The 24,397-nt window shown below is 47.2% G+C and overlaps 1 protein-coding gene across 1 annotated transcript in view; it reads left to right on the top strand.

The window, feature by feature from the left end:
• PALS1 (protein associated with LIN7 1, MAGUK p55 family member) overlaps positions 1 to 21,971 on the top strand; it is a 63,049-nt gene extending 41,078 nt beyond the window's left edge. Inside the window, exons 11-14 of the mRNA XM_077257275.1 lie at positions 11,561 to 11,728; positions 13,449 to 13,651; positions 19,303 to 19,413; positions 21,220 to 21,971. Coding sequence (XP_077113390.1) covers positions 11,561 to 11,728; positions 13,449 to 13,651; positions 19,303 to 19,413; positions 21,220 to 21,396 — 659 coding nt within the window. The 3' untranslated portion in view covers positions 21,397 to 21,971. The remainder of the gene's footprint in view (positions 1 to 11,560; positions 11,729 to 13,448; positions 13,652 to 19,302; positions 19,414 to 21,219) is intronic.
• Positions 21,972 to 24,397: the final 2,426 nt, after the last annotated feature.

Here is a 24,397-nt window from a genome sequence, read left to right on the forward strand (position 1 = left end):
CATGTCTCATATCCTGTCGGGTTTGTGCAGGAGAAATGAAAAGCCGGCAATTGAATTACCGGCTGTTCACAGATATCGCGCTGAATGAAATCTAAATACAGAATATATATATATGTGTCTCAGTGACATATATATATATATATATATATATATATATGTTTTCCCTAACATTTGAGCACATAAATCCATTAGATGTCGGTTTTGCAAGCCTGCGCGAAAATCTCGCAGTACGGATGCCATACGGATTACATACAGAGGATGCCATGCGCAAAATACGCTGACACACCCTGACTACGGATCACTATTTTGGGAACATTTCTCCGTATTACGGCCGTAGTACGGACGTAAAAAACGGACCGTATTGTCTTACGCCGAGTGTGACGCCGGCCTCAGCCTGCAGCCCTGCACAGCAGATCGTCGATCTGACAGAGTGCTGTGCACACTGTCAGATCAATGATCTGTAATGTCCCCTCCTGGGACAAAGTAAAAAAGTTTTTAAAAAATTCCCCACATGTGTGTAAAAAAAAAAATAAAAAAAATATCCTAAATAAAGACAAAAAATATATATATTATTCCCATAAATACATTTCTTTAGCTAAATAAAATAAAAAAAAACAATAAAAGTACACATATTTAGTATCGCCGCGTCCGTAACGACCCAACCTATAAAACTGCCCCACTAGTTAACCCCTTCAGTAAACACCGTAAGAAAAAAAAAAAGACTGATATAAATAACCATGGTACCGCTGAAAACGTCATCTTGTCCCGCAAAAAACGAGCCGCCACACAGCATCATCAGCAAAAAAATAAAAAAGTTATAGTCCTGAGAATAAAGCGATACCAAAATAATTATTTTTTCTATAAAATAGTTTTTATCGTATAAAAGCGCCAAAACATAAAAAAATGATATAAATGAGGTATCGCTGTAATCGTACTGACCCGATGAATAAAACTGCTTTATCAATTTTACCAAACGCGGAACGGTATAAACGCCTCCCCCAAAAGAAATTCATGAATAGCTGGTTTTTGATCACTCTGCCTCACAAAAATCGGAATAAAAAGCGACCAAAAAATGTCATGTGTCCGAAAATGTTACCAATAAAAACGTCAACTCGTCCCGCAAAAAACAAGATCTCACATGACTCTGTGGACTCAAAAATGGAAAAATTACAGCTCTCAAAATGTGGTAACGCAAAAAATATTTTTTGCAATGAAAAGCGTCTTTCAGTGTGTGACGGCTGCCAATCATAAAAACCCGCTATAAAAGTAAATCAAACCCCCCTTCATCACCCCCTTAGTTAGGGAAAAATAAAAAAATTAAAAAATGTATTTATTTCCATTTTCCCATTAGGGTTAGGGTTAGGGCTAGAGTTAGGACTAGGGTTAGAGCAAGGGCTAGGGTTAGGGCTAGGGTTGGGGCTAGGGTTGGGGTTAGGGCTAGGGTTGGGGCTAGGGTTGGGGCTAGGGTTAGGGCTAGGGTTGGGGCTAGGGTTGGGGCTAGGGTTGGGGTTAGGGCTAGGGTTAGGGCTAGGGTTAGGGCTAGGGTTAGGCCTAGGGTTAGGGCTAGGGTTAGGGCTAGTGTTACGGCTAGTGTTACGGCTAGTGTTACGGCTAGTGTTAGGGCTAGTGATAGGGCTAGGGTTATTGCTAGGGTTAGGGCTAGGGTTAGGGTTAGGGCTAGTGTTACGGCTAGTGATAGGGCTAGGGTTATTGCTAGGGTTAGGGCTAAGGTTAGGGCTAGGGTTGGGGCTAGGGTTGGGGCTACAGTTAGGGTTGGGGCTAAAGATAGGGTTAGGGTTTGGATTACATTTACGGTTGGGAATAGGGTTGGGTGTGTCTGGGTTAGAGGATTGGTTAGGGTTACTGTTGGGATTAGGGTAAGGGGTGTGTTTGGATTAGGGTTTCAGTTATAATTGGGGGGTTTCCACTGTTTAGGCACATCAGGGCCTCTCCAAACGGGACATGGCATCCGATCTGAATTCCAGCCAATTCTGCGTTGAAAAAGGAAAACAGTGCTCCTTCCCTTCAGAGCTCTCCCGTGTGCCCAAACAGGGGTTTACCCCAACATATGGGGTATCAGCGTACTCAGGACAAATTGGACATCATCTTTTGGGGTCCAATTTCTCCTGCTACCCTTGGGAAAAATACAAAACTGGGGGCCAAAAAATAAGTTTTGTGGGAAAAAAAAGATTTTTTATTTTCACGGCTCTGCGTTGTAAACTGTAGTGAAACACTTGGGGGTTCAAAGTTCTCACAACACATCTAGATAAGTTCCTTGGGGGGTCTAGTTTCCGATATGGGGTCATTTGTGGGGGGTTTGTACTGTTTGGGTACATCAGGGGCTCTGCAAATGCAACGTGACGCCTGCAGACCAATCCATTTAAGTCTGCATTCCAAATGGCGCTCCTTCCCTTCCGAGCTTTGTCATGCGCCCAAACAGTGGTTCCCCCCCACATATGGGGTATCAGCGTACTCAGGACAAATTGGACAACAACTTTTGGGGTCCAATTTATCCTGATACCCTTGTGAAAATACAAAACTGGGGGCTAAAAAATCATTTTTGTGAAAAAAAAAAAAAAAAAAAAAAGAGTTTTTATTTTCACGGCTCTGCGTTATAAACTGTAGTGAAACACTTGGGGGTTCAAAGCTCTCAAAACACATCTAGATAAGTTCCTTAGGGGGTCTACTTTCCAAAATGGTGTCACTTGTGGGGTTTTTAATGTTTAGGCACATCAGGGGTTCTCCAAACGCAACATGGCATCCCATCTTAATTCCAGTCAATTTTGCATTGAAAAGTAAAATAGCGCTCCTTCCCTTCCGAGCTCTGCTATGCGCCCAAACAGTGCTTTACCCCCACATATGGGGTATCGTCGTACTCAGGACAAATTGCACAACAACTTTTGTGGTCTAATTTCTTCTCTTACCCTTGGGGAAATAAAAAAATGGGGGCGAAAAGATCATTTTTGTGAAAAAATATGATTTTGTATTTTTACGGCTCTGCATTATAAACTTCTGTGAAGCACTTGTTGGGTCAAAGTGCTCAACACACATCTAGATAAGTTCCTTAAGGGGTCTACTTTCCAAAATGGTGTCACTTGTGGGGGGTTTCAATGTTTAGGCACATCAGGGGCTCTCCAAATGCAACATGGCGTCCCATCTCAATTCCAGTCAATTTTGCATTGAAAAGTCAAATGGCGCTCCTTTCCTTCCGAGCTCTGCCATGCGCCCAAACAGTGGTTTACCCCCACATATGGGGTATCAGCGTACTCAGGACAAATTGTACAACAAATTTTGGGGTCTATTTTCTCCTGTTACCCTTGGTAAAATAAAACAAATTGGAGCTGAAATAAATTTTGTGTGAAAAAAAGTTAAATGTTTATTTTTATTTAAACATTCCAAAAATTCCTGTGAAACACCTGAAGGGTTAATAAGCTTCTTGAAAGTGGTTTTGAGTACCTTGAGGGGTGCAGTTTTTAGAATGGTGTCACACTTGGGTATTTTCTATCATTTAGACCCCTCAAAATGACTTCAAATGAGATGTGGTCCCTAAAAAAAAAAAATGGTGTTGTAAAAATGAGAAATTGCTGGTCAACTTTTAACCCTTATAACTCCGTCACAAAAAAAAATTTTGGTTCCAAAATTGTGCTGATGTAAAGTAGACATGTGGGAAATGTTACTTATTAAGTATTTTGCATGACATATGTCTGTGATTTAAGGGCATAAAAATTCAAAGTTGGAAAATTGCAAAATTTTCAAAGTTTTCGCCAAATATTCGTTTTTTTTACAAATAAACGCAAGTTATATCAAAGAAATTTTACCACTAACATGAAGTACAATATGTCACGAGAAAACATTGTCAGAATCGCCAAGATCCGTTGAAGCGTTCCAGAGTTATAACCTCATAAAGGGACAGTGGTCAGAATTGTAAAAATTGGCCCGGTCATTAACGTGCAAACCACCCTTGGGGGTGAAGGGGTTAAAGGGAAGGTGCCACCAGTTTTTTTGTAGTTTGTCTTTTTGTGAAATTAAGCTTAAAATAGTAAATAAAATGTATTAATGCAATGTTTGCACTGTTTGCAAACATTTCTATATGAAAAATATTATATATTTTCTTACAAATATACATATTGACCACTAGGGGGAGCATTTTCCGTTTTAGAACTCAAGCAGCTATAGTGAGACTTACCAGCTTTACTGTTAGCTGGAAAATTGGGGCAGTAACTGCTGACATCACCATTTCCCTCTCCTTTTGGGTGGGTGGTCTAGTATCCCTGGGGCAGAATGAAGAGCAGCATCACAGGGCAGCGCCATTTTGTGTGTGACTGCCCTGTGATCTGCTATCACCAGCAGTTACTGCATCAGAAACACAGCTACAGAGTTTACAGAAGAGCAGAACACAGTGGGCTCAGCAGCATGGTGGACTGGAGGAAGACGGTGAAGACATGTGGTGTGTATGGAGCAGCATTATCTGAGCTGTCCATGACTCATCCCTCAGATAAGAAGGAGCTCCAGGTCTGCAGTGAATGGCCAGGCATTGTGGAGGGAGGGGAGAGATACGTTGGTATGGCTGAGAGGGACTGATGGAAGAGAGACATGTAGAATGATGAGTGAGACACATATTGAGCATGCTATGCTCAGGACGTGCTTCTCTCCTGTGATAGAGTAAGTGGAGCTGGGCAGAGAGCACTGGGCTATAATAAAATGGCGGCCAGTCACACCTACAGCAGTGAATTGTGCAGCCCACAGAGGCGTGCCCAGCTCACTGCTAAAGCAGCTACAATGTTATAGATAGGGTCAGCGCCGGTCTATTATCTCCTATGTCCATGGGGTGCCGTAAAATGACACTGTTCAGTGTTGTGAACTGCTGTGAAACCAAGATGTCAGCCCCCAGTGCCGTCTTTAAACTCATATAACACACGAAATCTGTTTCACATGCATTTAAAACTTGGTTATAGCAGCATGTTATGCTACATTAAAGTGATTTATTAATGATCTACAAACGCGGTACCTTCCCTTTAAGCGTGCATGAGAAGCATCAGGGGGCACCTTAAGACCTGCTATAGCAGCAACCTGCACATCTAGGTCCCTTAATGATATGGCTAGACCAATTAGAAAAACAGCTCCCAGGTAGGGTATCTAGAGATGGTTACTAGAGTCCATTCCCTTAAAGTGGGGAGCTACAGCTCTCTTGGCTGATTCATCAGCTAACTCCGTTCGACTGGTAGAGCTCTCTGGCTTAAATGCTGGCCTGGAAACCTATAAATGAAATCAAAAATATGTTCTATCCACTGTGAAGGTAATATTCTCTTTGGGGCAACACTAAATGACATCCTTGAAAAAGCTGGGGATAACAAAAGTCCTTTTTGAGTAATATGAAAATTGGCTCTTCTTAGAAAAAGAGTACTTAATTGCTATAGCGCCACCTTTTGGAAGTAGCGATCATGCACGTCACAATCAACCCTTTAACGAGTCTTGCAATATGACTTAGAATAAGAGCCAAATCAGTATCTCAATTCGCAGACACGGTGTTTCGGGCTGTTGGCCCTCGTCAGTGTGAAGCATGAGAACTGATTTGGCTAGGTGAGAGGCTATGGACTGAGGTCTAAGGGGTAAGGTTTCTCCTTGTGGGGAGTGAAATATCAACTCTGGCTTGTCAAGGTGAGGCTACTTTCAAACTAGTCCGTCAGTACGGGCCGTCGCAAACCGTCGGCCCGACGTACCGACGGACAGTGTTTTACAATGCATCCGCTGCCCCATTGTGAGTTCTGGGGAGGAGGGGGCGGAGTTTCGGCCTCGCATGCGCGTTCGAAAATGGTGGACACGACGCACAAAACAAGTTACATAAAACGTTTTTTTGTGCCGACGGTCCGCCAAAACACGACGGATGCGACGTGTGGCAGTCCGTCGCAATGCGTCGCTAATGCAAGTGTATGGAGAAAAAACGCATCCTGCGAGCAACGACGCTAGTGTGAAAGTAGCCTGAGGAGGCTTATTCACAGTGCAATGCTCCTCTGGGAAATTTAATATGCAAATTGCCTCTTCAGAGAAAAAGAGGACTTGAAATCTATAGCACCACCTGCTGGAAGTAATGATCCTACAACTCACGATCAACCCTTTATCGAATCTTGCAATATGACTTGGGATAAGAGCCAAATCGGTATCTCCAATTCGCAGACACGGTGTTTCAGGCTGTTGGCCCTCGTCAGTGTGAAGCATGAGAAATGATTTGGCTTGGTGAGAGGCTCTGGACTGATGTCTAAGGGGTAAGGTTTCTCCTTGTGTAAACAATTTTTCCAAGGAGGAGGCCATCGAGAGAGCAAAATAGATGGGGAAAAAAGAAATGTAGAGGTTTTCTCATTAAAGGTTGCACTGAAGATAGAAAGCCCTCCCAGTGATGGTCTTTCCCAGGTGGGGGGCAGATTAACCCTCTTCCTCTTTTCCATTCCGACCTGAGAAAATATTTCCAGCAGTCCCTGGATACTAAGGCTAATCAAGTCAGGCCTAAGGATAGACTTTCCTCTCAATTCCAGTCCCAAACTTCGTGGTTAGGCTATGTGCACACGTGAGAAAAGAGGTGCAGAATTTTCTGCACAAAATCCGCATCTCCTGGCAGAATCCGCAGCTGCGGATTTGCTGCGGTTTTTGTGCTTTTTTTTGTGCGGAATTGATGCGGGTTTTGTGTGGATTTTCTGCAGTTTTTCCCAATGCGGATGTCTATTATGGAGGGGTGCAGAAACGCTGCAGATCCGCACAAAAGAAGTGACATGCACTTCTTTCAAATCCGCAGCAATTCCGCACTGATTTTTCCGCACCATTAGCACAGCTTTTTTTTTTTTTACATTGATTTACATTGTACTGTAAATCAGTGTGGATCTGCAGCACGGAAAAAAACGCTGCGGATCCGCACTAAATCAGCATCGTGTGCACACAGCCTTACTCCTGTACGGTCCTCTCCAGAGGAACAATGGGCCTTGGAACGCGAAGTGTTGGATCTAGTGGACAAAGCTGTCCTCGGAGAGGTCCCCCCCTTGGGAAAGGACAGAGTATTCTACTCCCCATTGTTTCTGGTGAACAAACCAGACAGATCCTTCCGGACAATTATAAACTTGAAAAAAGTATATAAGGACTCAGACTTTCAAGATGAAGTCAATAAAATCGGCCATCAAAATGTTGTTCCCTGATTGCTTTGACAGTCCTGGACCCTGGGGCAAGACTCTCAGAAGTTCCTCAGGGTAGTGGTCTCCATGGGGGGAGAAATAACTTTTTTGATACAAGGCCCCTCCCCTTTGGCTTGGCGGTGGCCCCTCCCGAGTATTTACCAAGCTGATGGAGGAAGCAATGGCGCACCTGAGGGAACAGGACATCTAGATTGTCCCTTATCTGGACGACTTCCTAGTGATAGGGAACTCTGTCCAACATTGCAGAGCGCATCTCGAGAGAGTAATGACCTCTTTAGTAAATCAAGGTTGGGTCTTAAATTTAAAAACAATCAAAAATTGAACCAAAAAGGGTAGAGGAGTTCTTGGGGCTTACACTAGACTCCCAGAAGCAAGAGTGTCGCCTTCCGGAGGAAAAAGGGAAAAGATTGTGGGTCAGGTATCGAGGGCATCACAATACCCATCCACAACTTTGAAAAAGGCTATGTCCCTGTTAGGATCCCTAACCTTCTTCTGTTTCCCAGCAGTTCAGTGGTCCAAAATACACACCAGGGAGCTTCAGTGGGACATCTTAAAAAAAAAAAATAAAATAAAATAAATGGGCAATCTGATCAAAAGGGTTCCTTGGGTAACCACAGTGTCTTGAGTAGTCCCCAAAGATGCAAACCCCACGGAGTGGAGGCTCATCTGGATAAGAGTTACTCAGGGAGTCTGGACGGGTCAGCAGAAACCTGTCTCCTCGAACCAGAAAGAACTATTAGCAGTCAGTCACACCCTGATAGAATTGTTAGATGCCTTTCAGAGTCGGCATGTATGGGTATTTTCAGACAACCAGGTAGTGGTAGACAACCTGAAACCTCAAGGTGGAACCAGGTAACGGCCCTTGATGGACATAACAGCCCAGATTTTGCGGATGGCAGAAAGCAGTTTCCTTTCTCTGATGGTACTCCACATATAGAGGGGGGTAGAAAACTACAAGGCAGACTTTGAGCCGCACTCAGTTGAAACAGGGTGAATGGGTGATAGTCAATTTTCAACCAAATTGTAGAGATGTGGGGTCTCCTGGTCGTAGATCTCTTTGCCAACATTGACAACAGAAAGGTAGACTCCTTTTGCCCTATAGATCCCAGAGGGAACCCTTGGGCTCTTGATGCCTTCATGATTCTGTGGAATCAGAGCCTGCCCTATGCCTTTTCCCCGGTCATCCCCATCCCAGCGGTCCTAAGAAAAATCAGGGAAGACAGGGCAAGAATAATCCTCATAGCCCATTTCTGGCCAATAGGAACTTAGACATCATCCTCAGCCAGGAGAACCATCACGAACCCTTGGGTACAACCGGAAGTTCTAGATATTTTATCCCAGGGACCGGTATGTCATCTGCAGTCAGTGAATTTACACTTAACAGCGTGGAATTTGAAAGATGGGTTTCCAGTTACAGCCATCCTGGAATTTTTACAAAAGGGATTAGAGCAGGGCCTTGCTAATAGCACCTTTTTAAATGGGCAAACAGTGGGTAGCAAGATTCATTAGAGCCTCTGCAAGATCTAGGCCCATTACCAGCCAGAAGTTACCACCATGGGATTTAAATTTGGTCTTACCAGCTCTAACGGGTCCACCCCAAACCCTTAAATTCCACTTTGCTAAAGATTCTATCCCTCAAAACGGTCCTTTTAGTGGCATTGACATCAGCCCGCACGGTGTGCAACATTCAGGCCCTGTCTGCAGGTCCTTCCTTCACTCAAATCTTAGATGACAGATTTATTTTGAAACCTGACCCTGCTTACTTGCCCAAGGTAGCATCTCTGTTCAATAGGTCCCAAGAGGTAGTCCTTCCTTCCTTTTGCTCCAACCCCAAAAATTCAAGAATTTTCATTCTTTGGACATTAAAAGGTGTTTAGTTCAGTACCTAGCGTCCACCCACGGGTGTAGGAAGGATAGGTCTCTGTGTGTTTTCAGGGGCCTAGGAAGGGGTTCAAGGCCTTAAAAAGTACCTTGGCAAGATGGATAAGAGATTCGATCTCATTGGCCTGCTCATCTAGTGGGAATGTCGCCCCAGAGGGTTTGAGAGCTCATTCCATGAGAGCAACCTCCTGGGCGGAAAGGTCGGAGGTATCAGTAGAGCAGATCTGTTGACTCTTCTTCTGATCTCACCTTTGGGAGAAAGGTTCTACCGGCGGTGGTCCCTCTCTAAGATACAATTCTCTGTAATTCTCTCTATGGTGCTGTCATGGGGGCAGGAGAAAGACAGTTACTTACCGGTAACATGATTTGTAAGAGCCCTTGACTGCGTCCTTATATTCCTTCCCGTCACGTGTGGTGAGCTTGCTTTCGTTGTTGGTGTGGTGTGATTTATGTATAGGCACGGAGTGTGGCTTATAAGTAATACAGTTAAAATGTTAATTTTTGGCAATAACCTGGAGGTCCTCCTTTGCTCTGTAAACCAACTGATACGAGGGAGAGATACCGCCCTTTTATCTGTACGTTTCCTGTCCGTGGTGCTGTCACGGGCTCTGAGACATCCTGTTACCGGTAAGTAACTGTTTTATCTTTATTTTTTTCTGAAAAAAATAAAAATAAATCTTCCGTCACTTAAACTGCAATGCCCGCTACTCTTAACTAGCTTAAAAAAAAAAAAGGACTCTGATGAGCTGCAATACTGAACAGTGCACTACGGCCATGGGAAGAGCACGAATGCTCAGTGCTGTGCACCTGTCTCAGACAGCAGCCATCTTAATGCTGCCACCGCGCGATGCAACTCGGTGACAGGAATTGGTGGCGCTCTGCTAGAACGCATCTCGCACTGCACTATATATATGGCACATGTTGGGAAGGGGTTAAAGGGTTTTACACTTTGTGGGCGTCTGCCAGCGATGCATCGGTTCTTCCTATTACTGAAGTTTGCTGCTCTTTGGTGCTTTTGTTACTTTTACTATATTGCAATATGATTATCAGAATTGTTCATCGCTTTTCTTAGTCATCTCTGGATTAGCTGCACATTACGCTTCGTTTCTTTTATATATACACTTTTTTTGGCTAATGATGATGATCCTTCATTAGGGTGTGTTCCTTACAAATTCTGCACACACCTTTCTAAGGCTACGTTCACATTTGCGGCCAGCGCCGCAGCGTCGGGCGCCGCAGCGGCGCCGCATGCGTCATGCGTCCCTATATTTAACATGGGGGCGCATGGACATGCGGCGCACTTGCGTTTTGCGCCGCATGCGTCGCTGCGGCGCCCGCGTCGGGGCGCAGAGGACGCAGCAAGTTGCATTTTTGCTGCGTCCAAATTCAATGAAAAAAACGACGCATGCGGCGCAAAACGCAGCGTTGTGCATGCGTTTTGCTGCGTTTTTGTTTGCGTTGTGCGCTGCGGCGCCGACGCTGCGGCGCACAACGCAAATGTGAACGTAGCCTAAGATTTTGTATTGATTGCTCATTCTTATGGTTGATCATCAGTGTAATCCCTTAAAGGGAGATGAGCGGTGCTGCTGATCCGTCTATTTGCAGGTCCCATGCGATAAAGGAAAACTTTTAAACATCTGTCTTCATTGGTGACTAGAAAAAATATTTTTAAAATGTATTTTTCTTTATACAGTTCCAATTAAAAAAAAAAAAAGATATAATCATACACGGCGAATCACCTGTGAAGACAGATCTTTGAAAGTTTTCTTTATAAGTGGTGGAGAATGCGGGCATCTAACAAAAAAGTATGTCCTAAATATATATAGGCAAATGATGGATTAGAATAGCTGTATTCATTACTTTATCCCAAGCATGCAGTCATTAGACTAGGACACATGCACATCCTAGGCAGGTAGGTTTAAATAGGACACAATCTGCTCTGCAAACATGAGCCGCACTGGGGAATCCCTTTTACTAAAGGAAAAGTGTCTGGTTGGATGTGGTTCAGTCTGGAAGTCACACTAGAGAATGTCTGGATGTAGTATCTGTCTGGAGATAAGAAGCACCTGTTTGTCACTATCTCTGGGGGGGAGAAGCACCTGTGTGTCACTATCTCTGGGAATAATCTGATGATAGAGAACGTTCTGATAAGCAGAACTTTGAGAGGAGGCGACAGGCTCTGACCATCACTGCCATCATCTGTACTCCACATGAGTATGGTGTGGTGTATGCAGCTGAAGAACCAGGTTGGACCGGCAGATGAGGATGGTCGTACTATACAGGAGTCCACCAGAAAATCCTGTTGGTTGTGACCCCTTTGAGGGGAGCGCATTGCTGCTTTTATTAACCCCTTTATAGGGAGCTCCTTTGCTGCTTTTATTAACCCCTTTAGGGAGCTCCTTTTGCTGCTTTTATTAACCCCTTTAGGGAGCGCCTTTGCTACTTTTATGAACCTTTGATGGAGCGCCTTTTTTATATGCATTTTTTTCTGCTTCCTCTAGATTACGACAATGAAGAAATCCTGACCTATGAGGAAATGTCTCTCTACCACCAACCAGCAAACCGGAAGCGGCCCATAGTTCTAATTGGGCCACAGAACTGCGGGCAGAACGAGCTGCGGCAGCGCCTGATGAACGGCGAGGCCGATAGGTTTGCTGTGGCTGTACCTCGTGAGTATTGGGCTCCCGCCAGTGAATGTTTTGGATTTGCCTTCGTCAGATTCTAGAGAATCGGAGGCAAGGTGACCTCACATCTGACCGGGGACGAGCCGCTGGCCGGCCATGGGCTCACTGCTGTAGGTGTCAGTAAATGCACTGACGGATGGCTCGCTGACAGACCGGTTCTCCAGTTTCTGTTATGACAGATGACTGGTTCCACGCTGATACTTCCCCCTCACACATTCCCCGCCGTCAGTCCTCCCTGCAGCAGTGCGGCCATCTCTCGGAGCTGCATCCTGGTGCCTATGTACAGCGGATTCATAAGTCTTTATAACTTTCTGCTTACACCACACTAGGACTGTGTGAGGTTGTGCACAATCTGAGGTGTGATTGCATCCCATGACCACCATTTTAGCACCTGGATAACTGATAAATGATTGATTGGTGGTTTGACCGCTAGGCCTCCCGCTGCTCTTGGGATAGAGCCGTATTGCGCATGCTTGACCACTGCACCATTCACATCTATAGGTCTGTTTGATCATTCATGACCACCACTCCCATACACAGTGAATGCATGCACAGTACCTCCTCATTCATACAGGGGACGCAAGACCTACATTCTCCTCGTTACTGGGGGTCCCAGCAGTTGGACGCCCCCCTGTTTGTTTCTGCTTTCACTCTAGTCCATGGGCTGGGGCTGGTGTGGCAGATCAACGCTCTTCGCTTCATTAGACTCAGATATTCTTATCATAAAAGGAAAACCTTGATGTATCCCATTGTTTTCATCAATCTGATAGGTCATGGAAGGCTTAAAGGAAATATTGTCAGCAGGTTATTGGTATGTAATCTGAGAGCGGCATGGTGTAGAGACAGAGAACCTGATTCCAGTGACATTCACCTGATAGGTTGTGTATTGTCGTTTCAATAAAATCCGTGTTTTGTCATCAGGAGGTTATCACTACAGGACTAGGTGTCTCGTGCCTCCTGGTCCAACCAGCACTGATAAGCTGCTGTCCGTGTACACTGGACACAGAGCTAATTAGCTAATCAGTAATGTGGGTGGGGCTGTGCACACAAAGCAGCCAACCAGTGGTGTGGGTGGGGTTATCCACCACTCAGCATTCAGAGTTCCGGTAGGAGAAAAGTGATTGTATGAAGTGACAGCATGCAGACCAACAAGTAACACATTGCTGGAATCAGGGTCTCTACCCCTACATCATGCTGCTTTCCAATTACATTGAAAAAACTGCTGACAGATTCCCTTTAAAGGGTTATTTCAAAACTCTAAAACTGTCCAATATCTTAAAGATGGGGGGAAACTCCTGATTACTGTAGTCTGACCCCTGGGACCACCAGCAATCCAGAGAATGAGGCTGTAATCCTGAGACCCATGCCTGCTGAACCTTATTCTGAATGGAGCAGATTTCTGCATGCTCGGCCTCCACTGCATTCCTTGTATAGCACCACTGGAGCGGATGGAGTCCAGCACTCTATTCCCGTCAGCCCACACTGTGCATGAGCCATGTCTTAGCCTGGCCCCTCCGCCCCATTGAAGACTGGGTGCTGCAGAGGCTTTGGGCCTGACTGCTAGGACCCCCACGATTAACAAAATATCCTATCGATGAGGTTTAATCTGTGATTCTGGGAATGGCGCTGTTATACTGAGCCATTGATGGTACCTGTATAATTTGGGGTATAGTCACTGACCTCTGTTTTGTCTCTTTGTATCTAGATACTACTCGGAGTAGGCGAGATAATGAAGTGGCGGGCAGAGACTATCACTTTGTCTCCAGGCAAACATTTGAGTCCGACATTGCTTCTGGAAAGTTCATAGAGTACGGGGAGTATGAGAAAAACCTCTACGGCACCAGCGTGGACTCCGTGCGACAAGTCATTAATTCTGGCAAAATTTGCCTTTTAAGTCTTCACACCCAGGTGAGCTGACAGCGCAGGCACATAGGGTTTTCTCACACTGCAGGGACTTACTGGGTTTCGTAAATTTTTCTGGAAGTCAAAGACTTTATTTTATTGCAGTTTGATTTGTGGAGTTGACAGCTAATAAGTTACTATGAACCTTTACTTCCTCCCTGCTGAGGTTGGTGGCAGAAACAAATGGAGGCATGAGGCTAAATACAGGGTGAGAGCCTAAATACAGTATCCTGAAAAAGGGCATTACATCTGTAGAGACGCCCCCAGTTATTTAGGTCCTGTGATTACAGCAGCAGTGATCCGGAAAGAAGTTGTTGTAGAAGTGCTCTAAAAGGATGAGAGAGAGGGGAAGCATGTAAAATTAGGACCAGGGGCAATTGTTGCTTTTTGGCAGTGTGCAAGATGCCAAACAGTGATCTGGTGTTAGGATGGGTACAGGGCGGCGGCGGCGGCCTCGTATCTGGACCAGCTGATCCAGAGGAGGCAACTTTCTTGTATGAGGATCTTTCAGAAAGTGCACTCTTCTGCAGTCATTAGTTTTCTGCCTGCAGGTTCCTTTTGCTTTTAGATATTTTGGCAACGGCTGGAGAATGTGCAGAGAAAGATCTGACCGTACTCGTCCACATCAAAAGCAAGGCCTCTGACCTGAAACTTTCCACTACTTAACTGTGGTTAGGGAAGGTTATTGGTATGGTGGATGAGTGAATGGTACTGGGCTAGGATGCTGATATAGTAGGAGGGGAAAGTTTGCCCTTGTAGCGGCGCCTGGAGGGTTAAAGATGCCTGCAGTCCCGAGGAGCAAAGGACACCTGCATGGCAGGGTCCAAGGGCAAAGATTGCCTGCATGGCGGAGCCTGAGGGGGACGTCTGCATGGAGGGGGGGTGAGGGCAAGTGGGAAGGGCGACTGATTTGCAGGGCCCTGGGGGTAAAGACGCCTGCTTGTGTTTTAAGTATTCTAGGTGAAGATGCCGGTGTGGCAAGTGGGTGAAGCATGCGAAGGTAGGACGCCAGCGTGCTAAGTTTGTAAAGCATCTGCCAGGTAATCTGGTAAGGCATTCTATGGGAGGACACCATTGTGGTAAGGGGGTGAGGCATTCTAGGGGAGGATGCCAGCTTGGTAAGCTGTTGAGGCATTGTAGGGGACGATGTCGGCATGTTAAGCCGTTGAAGCATTCTAGGAGAGGATGCTGCCTTGGTAAGTGGGTGAGGCATTCTAGGGGAGGACACCGGCTTGTTAAGATGGTAAGGCATTCTAGGGGAGGACACCGGCTGGTAAAGATTGTAAGGCATTCTAGGGGAGGACGCAGGCATGGTAAGCCAGTGAGACGTTCTATGGGAGGATGCAAGTGTGGTAAGCCAGTGAGATGTTCTAGGGGAGGACGCAGGTGTGGTAAGCCAGTTTGACGTTCTAGAAGAGGATGCCGGCATGGTAAGCCAGTGAGACGTTCTAGGGGAGGACACCGGCTGGTTCAGCTGATAAGGCGTTCTAGGGGAGGGCGCAGGTGTGGTAAGCCAATGAGGCGTTCTAGGGGAGGACGCAGGCGTGGTAAGCCAATGAGACGTTCTAGGGGAGGACGTCGGCGTGGTAAGCCAGTGAGACTTTCTAGGGGAGGATGAGGCATTCTAAGGGAAGATGCCAGCGTGCTAAGTTTGTAAAACATTCTATAGGTGGACACCGGCGTGGTAAGCCAGTGAGACGTTCTAGGGGAGGACACAGGTGTGGTAAGCCAGTGTGACGTTCTAGGAGAGGATGCCGGCATGGTAAGCCAGTGAGACGTTCTAGAGGAGGACGCAGATGTGGTAAGCCAGTGAGATTCTAGGAGAGGATGCCGGCATGGTAAGCCAATGAGACGTTCTGGGGAGGACGCCGGCGTGGTAAGCCAGCGAGGCATTCTATGGGAGGACACCGGTGTGGTAAGGGGGTGAGGCATTCTAAGGGAGGATGCCAGCGTGCTAAGTTTGTAAAACGTTCTAGGGGACGACGCTGGCGTGGAAAGCCAGTGAGACAATCTAAGGGAGGACGCAGGTGTGGTAAGCCAGTGTGACATTCTAGGAGAGGATGTCGGCATGGTAAGCCAGTGAGACGTTCTAGGGGAGGACGCAGGTGTGGTAAGCCAGTGAGACGTTCTAGGGGAGGACGCAGGTGTGGTAAGCCAGGGAGACATTCTAGGGGAGGACGCAGGCGTGGTAAGCCAGTGAGACGTTCTAGGGGAGGACGCAGGTGTGGTAAGCCAGTGAGACGTTCTAGGGGAGGACGCAGGTGTGGTAAGCCAGTGAGACGTTCTAGGGGAGGACGCAGGTGTGGTAAGCCAGTGAGACGTTCTAGGGGAGGACGCAGGCGTGGTAAGCCAGTGAGACGTTCATGGGGAGGACGCAGGCGTGGTAAGCCAGTGAGACGTTCTAGGGGAGGACGCAGGCATGGTAAGCCAGTGAGACGTTCAGGGGAGGATGCCAGCGTGGTAAGCCAGCTAGGTATGCTATGGGAGGACACCGGTGTGGCAAGGGGGTGAGGCAATCTAAGGGAGGATGCCAGCGTGCTAAGTTTGTAAAACGTTCTAGGGGACGCCGCCGGCGTGGTAAGCCAGTGAGACGTTCTCGGGGAGGGCGTCGCTGTGGTAAGCTGGTGAGGTGTTCTATGGGGAGGGCGTGGTAAGAAGCTGAGGCATTCTAAGGGAGGACACCAGTGTGCTAAGTTTGTAAAGTGTTCTAGGGAAGGACGCTGGTGTGGTAAGTGGGTGAGGCGTTCTAGGGGAGAGTGTGGTAAGCTGGTGAGGCTTTCTAGGGGAGGACATCGGTGTGGTAAGCAGGTGAAGCATTCTAAGGGAGGACGCCAGCATGCTAAGTTTGTGAAGTGTTCTAGGGGAGGGCGTGGTAAGCTGGTGAGGCGTTCTAGGGGAGGGCGTGGTAAGCAGGTGAGGCGTTTAGGGGAGGGCATCGGTGTGGTAAGCGGGTGAAGCATGCTGATGTGATTGGAAGGACAGCAGGGTGCCTCCCTGCCTTCCTATTGCTTCTGTAATGGGACTTGCACTCCTCCTGTGGATTTCTCACGCTCCTCCTGTGGTTTTCTCATTAGATTGTTACATCCGCTGATGAATACTAGTGGTTACATTATTCCCAGTAATGTGCGGTGTGTTCCTTGGCAATGTGCACGGTCAGCCCACACCAACAAAGGGAGTGAGATACTATAAACATTGTGTGCTTCTTCTGAAATTCTTGGAGACTCCTTTTGCTGCTTGTAGAACAGCTGGTGGGCGAGATATTACCCATCTGATCCCTGCTAGCATAAACACCAGGCGGGGGAGCTGCTGCCAGAGACTGCTGATGTCCTGGGTGGGTGTGGGGGATATGGCAGCACTCTTACCCTTGCAGTTTAGTGTGCCTGTATAACAGCCTCCTCTGCTTTATTTCTAGGGTCAGGTCATTGTCCCTGCATTTATAACAAAAACTGACACTGTGGATGTAATTATTAGTAGAAAAGTCCCTTCTTCCGGATGTGCCCATCGCACTCCCAATGGGGAACAAAAAGGGGGGCACAACTCCCTAATAAATATAAACCTATAGGCTCAAAAGAGCATAATGCCCCATCTTAAAGAATGGATGACAATACAATATAGCTAGAATTAGTAAACTTTATTAGCAAAATACAAACACATAAAATAAGAGGTAATGAGGATAAGGTGCATGACTAAGAGGTAACACAGACATAGATATGCACACAATAGAAAATGTAAGGGTGCACTTGCAGGATCATGTATAACCTGCAATGAGTCACTTAACATGGCACAGTGAACCTATGGATATTACACAGATAGTAAAATAGGGAGGGGAGACAGTGGTATAAAACCAAGTGGTAATAACTCTTCATATAAGAACACCCCTGTCTGTACTAACTCCCACCTATATTGCAACCTGCCCAAACAAAGTGATATAGCTAAGCCGTGGACTCAATAGTGTGCTTACCCATGTGTGCCGTCTATGCCAAGTGTCCTCATAAATAGCCCCGACGCGCGTTTCGCGTTTTAGAGCTTCCTCGGGGGGCTGTCCTAGGTCATTGTCCCTGCCTAGTAATACATTCAGTTCAGACCCCACTTTGAAGGGGAAAGAAACGCCATCAACCCAAAGATTTCAAACAGCGCCTCTTGCTCATGGGCTGCGACTGGTATTGCAGCTCTGCCTGATGCATTTTTTTTCTTGTATGTTTTTAGGAATTGCATTTTTTTTTTTTTTTTTTTTTTTTTTACTTTTTATAATAGTAAAATAAACCACACAACTTGCTTTCAGTAGTGGGTAAGAGTTTGGCAGGAAAGAGTCAATTCTATTTGTCACTGCCAAGTGTTGCAACAGTTAAGGTACCGTCACATTTAGCGACGCTGCAGCGATCTAGACGACGATGCCGATCGCTGCAGCGTCGCTGTTTCGTCGTTGTGTGGTCGCTGGAGAGCTGTCACACAGACAGCTCTCCAGCGACCAACGATGCCGGTCCCCGGGTAACCAGGGTAAACATCAGGTTACTAAGCGCAGGGCCGCGCTTAGTAACCCGATGTTTACCCTGGTTGCCATTGTAAATGTAAAAAAAAAACAAACACTACATACTTACATTCCGGTGTCTGTCCCGCGGCGCTGTGCTTTCCTGCACTGACTGTGAGTGCCGGCCGGAAAGCACAGCGGTGACGTCACCGCTGTAATCTGCTTTACGGCTGGCCGGCGCTGACAGTGCAGGAAAGCACAGCGCCGGGGGACAGACACCGGAATGTAAGTATGTAGTGTTTTTTTTTTTTTACATTTACACTGGTAACCAGGGTAAACATCGGGTTACTAAGCGCGGCCCTGCGCTTAGTAACCCGATGTTTACCCTGGTTACCAGTGAAGACATCGCTGAATCGGCGTCACACACACCGATTCAGCGATGTCTGCGGGAGTCCAGCGACGAAATAAAGTTCTGGACTTTCTGCTCCGACCAACGATGGCACAGCAGGATCCTGATCGCTGCTGCCTGTCAAACTCAACGATATCGCTATCCAGGACGCTGCAACGTCACAGATCGCTAGCGATATCTTTCAGTGTGAAGGTACCTTTAGGAGAATTACTAACTGGATTATATAGTCACTGTGTCTCCAGGGATATGTCTGTGTCTGGGGGGGGGGGGTCTCTGGCTGTTGATGCTTTTCTGCCAGTATTAGGCTAGGTTCACATTGCGTTAGTTCAGTCCGTTTAGGGCATACCTAATGGGACACCAATATTCATGAAGGGTATAAATATATGGACACTCCAGAACTATTTGCAGAATGTTGGAGATCACAAGCTGATGTAATGCTCTTCTCACCTTTTGAACTAAAGTTAAAACTGCGCTAACACTGCGCTAACACTATTAAAAGCACGAGGGGCACAGCTGCAATTTATCAGAACTGGGGCACACCCCAAAAAACACACTTTTGGAAAAATGGATCTGTGAAGATTCTCACTTCCAAGAGGCGAGCAGCACTGATGACTGAATTGGCAAATGGCTGCTCCGAGTGCATGGTTGAGCAGATGTCCTCGGCACTGCTAAACATATGAGGAATTGAGCGGCAGCTGCGATCCCTCTGACAGTACACTAGAATACCGCCGCAGCTTGCATGCTACTCATGGTCTTTCTTTTTTTTTGTCTTCTGATCAGGCTCTTAAAACACTGCGAAATTCAGATTTAAAGCCGTACATTATCTTCATTGCGCCGCCGTCCCAGGAGCGGTTGCGCGCACTTCTCGCAAAAGAGGGGAGAAACCCAAAGGTGAGTGGCAGTAAGTCACTACTGTTTTGTAAGAAGTGAGTCCCAAGAAGTACAGACAAGTTCTGGATACCTACCGGACTGTCGGTACAAAGTGACTGTGCAAACAAAGCACAAGCACTGAGCAATTCCGTAATCCTTCCCACTTGCTTACACTCTTCTCTTCCTTAATTATTAATTTTTTTTGTGCAATAGCCCAAGAAGGGCTGAATTGGAGAAGCAGCAGGTAGGAAGGTGCTCTGAACCATTCAGCCTTTCCTCTGTGCTTGGTTTGTACAGTCATGTTGTGCTGATTGACGCCATCTATAATGACGACACGTAGCTGTTTAGAAGCCTTGTGTGATTTTACTCGTAAAGTTGCAGAAGTTAGGCTATGTGCATACGTTACGGATTTCCGCAGTTGTGGGTCCGCAGCAGTTTTCCATAAGTTTACAGTACCATGTAAACCTATGTAAAACAGAAACCGCTGTGCCCATGCTGTGCAAAAAATTGCGCGGAAACGCTGCGGTTTACATTCCGCAGCATGTCAATTCATTGTGCGGATTCCGCAGCGGTTTACACCTGCTCCTCTATAGGAATCCGCATGTGTAAAACCGCAGGTGGAATCCGCACAAAATCCGCTGCGGAAAAATCTGCAGAGCCCAAGAATACGTGTGCACGTAGCCTTAGGGGAACTTTAGCGCAAAGCCTCATGGGGAAGGTTGAAAATGTCACTTTTTTCCCCAGAATGAATAATGCTGAGCATTGGGGGGCAGGGCAGGTTCTTACCTGCAGCTATTAACCTTCTCTTTACTGAAAGTGTGGCTAATGGGAGAAATCACAATGTATTCCTCCCGGGAGCTGCAGGCTTTCAGTCGTAGAGGCTGTGTGTGGAGAGGTTACAGTGACCGAACAATGCACTGTGTGCAGCGGCACTTTGACAGCTTGCGTTGCAGTGCGTCTGTGCAGAGCTACCTGTCAATTGGTGTCAGGGTGATGTGGCAGCTGGCCTTTTGTTGCTGGAGGGTGGGGGGCATCCATTTGCAGGGAGATGGGGCTGGCCTTTTGCTGTGGGGCGAGGGGTCAGCCTTTTGTTGCTGGGGGGTTGTGGGGCTGGCCTTTTGTTGCTGGTGGGATGTAGCCTTTTGTTGCGGGGTGAGGGGCGGGTTTTTGTTTCTCGGGGGATGTGGCCTTTTGTTCCAGGGTGGGGGGGAGGTCTCTTGCTGAGATGCGGCCTTTTGCTTAGGGGAGTCGGTCTTTTGCCTGGGAGGGGTGCTGGCCTTTTGCTGCGGGGAGGGGGGGTAGTGGCCTTTTTGTTGCTGGTGCGGATGCGTTTTTTGTTACGGGTGGGGGTATTTTTCCCTTTGTTGCTGGATGGGGGGGGCAGGCCTTTTGCCGAGATGCGGCCTTTTGCTTGGTGGGGGGTGTTCGGTCTCTTGCCTGGGAGGGGTGCTGGCCTTTTGCTGCGGGGAGGGTGGGTAGTGGCCTTTTGCTGCTGGTGCGGATGCGTTTTTTGTTACGGGTGGGGGTATTTTTCCCTTTGTTGCTGGATGGGGGGGGGGGGGGCAGGCCTTTTGCCGAGATGCGGCCTTTTGCTTGGTGGGTGGTGTTCGGTCTCTTGCCTGGGAGGGGTACTTGCCTTTTGCTGCGGGGGGAGTGGTGTCCTTTTGCTGCTGGGATGCAGTCTTTTGTTGCTGGGTGAGGGGGAATTTGGCCTTGTGTTGCAGGCTGAAGGGGCCAGGCCTTTTTATTTTATTTATTTATTATTATTTTTTTGCCTTTTTGCTGCGGCGACTCGAACTTATGCTTCTTTTCCTATGTACTACGCAGCCGGAGGAGCTCAGAGACATCATTGAGAAAGCAAGAGAAATGGAGCAAAACAACGGGCACTTTTTCGACATGGCCATTGTGAACACTGACCTAGACAAGGCGTATCAGGAACTGCTGCGACTAATCAACAAGCTGGACACGGAGCCGCAGTGGGTGCCCTCCTCCTGGCTGCGGTGAGCCAGGACAGTCACGGGGCACAGGACACGGCTGAGTATCCCAGTGCTGGAGAACCAGTTTACTTCTGACTTTTCGGGTTAGGAGGCCGGAGGACTGGGCCTCACGTAGGAGCAGCAGCTCAGGTTTAGTCTAAAGGCTGCATTGCCAGCGTCCTCGTAGTGAGCGCCCTGTGCCGGGGAGTGTGCAGCTTGTAGACTTTCCTGGATGGCAGACATGCTTCCTGGTAGAAGTGATTGCAGAGTCTGGATGTAATGTTCCCTTTTTCTCACCCCATTCTCCCCATCGGGCAGCTGATCTCTTGTGTCTGCAGAGGTGGCAGTAGATAGGAGAGGAATGGCTGCAGCCTCCTCGGGATCTGGATGTACAGCCCAGAGATTGTGTTTTAGCAATACACTGTTATACTCCGTCTCCGACACACACCGGAGGGGCGATGTCCGCACTGTCGTTTAGCGGCCGAGGACTGCGGCATATTCCATTTTCTAGTCGATGCAGCAGCAATTCCTATGTTGCAAGTTGCAATGAATGTAAACTTTTATTTTCTCGAAATAAACTTGAGCTTTGTAGTTTTCACAGGTGACGATGTGAAGAACCCCGTTGTCCTTCCACATGGGACGGTTCCTGGTGTCCCTGACTGTACCGTATCTATCTTCTCAGATCAGCTGGGTAAAAAATATGGAAAAGCCGGCTATGCTTTTCCGTAACCGCCCCAATGCACCCCCCATGTAGCCGTCCCTTCCTCCCCCAGTGCACCCCCATGTGACCGCCCCTTAGTTCAAGAGTGTACGCCCATGTGACCGCCTCTTAGTTCTAGAGTGCACCCCATGTGACCGCCCCATAGTCCTAAAGTGCACCCCCATGTGACCGCCCCGTAGTTCTAGAGTGCACCCCTATGTGACCGCCTTGTAGTCCTAGAGTGCACCTCCATGTACCCGGACCGTAGTCCTAGAGTGCACGCACAAAGCAACCATCCTGTCCTCCCTGAGTGTAAATTAATTTCCTTTTTTTTTTTTTTCTCAGTCAAAGCTATGATAGGCTCCAACTGAGCTTGTTTCACATCTCCAGCTCGCACTACGCAGCCTATGCTCCATGCTTTACCCTCCAGCACTGCTTGCTCTGCCTATCAGCAGAAAAAAACAGTTCTGTTCTGTTACAGCGCAGGGCAGTGTGATTTGGAGAATACAAGCAATTAAACCCCCTTCATGAGTGTAAGAAAAGGCCAGTTTCCCACTCCAGATATGGACTGGCAGTGGGGGTCCTCAACAGCCCCCTGGGAATATATGAAGCTGCTGCTCATACACGAACAGTGAGACCAGCCCCGTGTGAGGGAAGCCCTAGAGATGAGGTCACACTATCACTTTATGATTTCTGGGGGTGCAGCGATAAGAATCCCCGTCCATTAGGTGACTGAAGGAGCCGCAGTACCAATATAGTGCCGCCTCCGATAGCTGTGCACAGCCGTGCCATTCACTGCAGCCGGCCCCCATTCACTTGAAAGGAGCTGTGCTGCAGTGCTCTGCACAGGGGATGGACTCCTGCTCCTCCCACGGCATGTATGATAAACTCATCAGTATTAGACTACACTGATTAGTCATTACATAAAAGGAACCCATCAGGAGAATTACCCCTGTAATACACCCACCCCGCTGCCTCAGCCTCCTATCATGGTCTTATTACATAGCAAAGCCTCTGGCAATAAGCCTGCGTCATATGGAAAGTTGTCACAGGGTGGCGTCTCATCTAAGAACAGACCAGCACAATCTGCTGCGGAGCATCCGGCTGATGGGTTCCCTTTAATTGTATAAATTTATATTTAATAGCCGGCTGTAGGATTTATTCCCATTAGTGCCCCGTGTGTGTGAGATAGACATAATGGTCAGAGTTAGGTAATATGTCCAGGAAGAGAGAAAATGTGCTAAGATGGCTTACTGGTTACTAATGGGAGAGAATGTGTCTCCTGCCATGATACTGGTGGCCTGTTACAGAGAATGAGGAGCTCAGCTGACTGATATACAGGTTTGTGGGAGAAGATTCCATATAACACTGTGTTTTAGGAATTTATACACATACTTTGCATGCTTATGGGTCGGGCGGTCCTTCGGATGGTGTCCGGTGGGCGGTCCTTCGGATGGTGTCCGGTGGGCGGTCCTTCGGATGGTGTCCGGTGGGCGGTCCTTCGGATGGTGTCTGGTGGGCGGTCCTTCGGATGGTGTCTGGTGGGCGCTCCTTTGGATTGTGCCCGGTGGGCGGTCCTTTGGATGGTGTCCAGTGGGCGGTCCACCGGATGGTGTCTAAGAGGGCGCGGATTCTACAGTACAAAGTCATTACTGTTCTGTGTAAAAATCAGTTTTTAGATGTGGTTTTGCTGAAGTTATTATTGCGAATTTTGCTCAGTTATCTTCCTCATTCCTTACAAGTCAATAGGGGAAGATCCTGAAGGATCTTACTGTAGAGAAACGTTATCAGGGCAGATATGTATGGGAAGTGTCGGATAAATGACGGATATGGATAGTAACTGAATTTTTTTGCTTGAGGAATTGCTGCATTTTACTTTTCTTTTAACATATGGAGCTGTCTAATAGATATACTGTATAAGTTATAGTATCATCCTTTGGGGGTAATTACCCCAGAACAAAAGGGTGTCTGGCCTGGCTAATAGCCCTCTTGGAATATTGACTTGCTAGGCTGGTACCTCCACTAGGTGGCAGTAGAGCGCTGTCTAGATATGGTAATTTTCCTCTGTTTATTTCTGGGGCCAGGAAACACTGGATAATGAGAATTTGTACTTACACTGGATCCTAGCAGCCGGGTCACACTGTTTATCAAGGGATTCACTCTGAAGACAGTCGGTGGAAGGGGCGAGCGGTGATCCCCCATCCCCACCCCGCAGCTATTCAGCTTCCAGTTTTAGTTTTGTGTCTTTTTTCTCTCTGAGATCCTTTAACAATAAGAGCTATCTATACTATGTATACTGTATATAGGCCACTAGTTTTCTACTCCTGGG

The sequence above is a fragment of the Ranitomeya variabilis genome, chromosome 1 (assembly GCF_051348905.1).
Source record: "Ranitomeya variabilis isolate aRanVar5 chromosome 1, aRanVar5.hap1, whole genome shotgun sequence".
Taxonomy (NCBI): Eukaryota; Metazoa; Chordata; class Amphibia; order Anura; family Dendrobatidae; genus Ranitomeya; species Ranitomeya variabilis.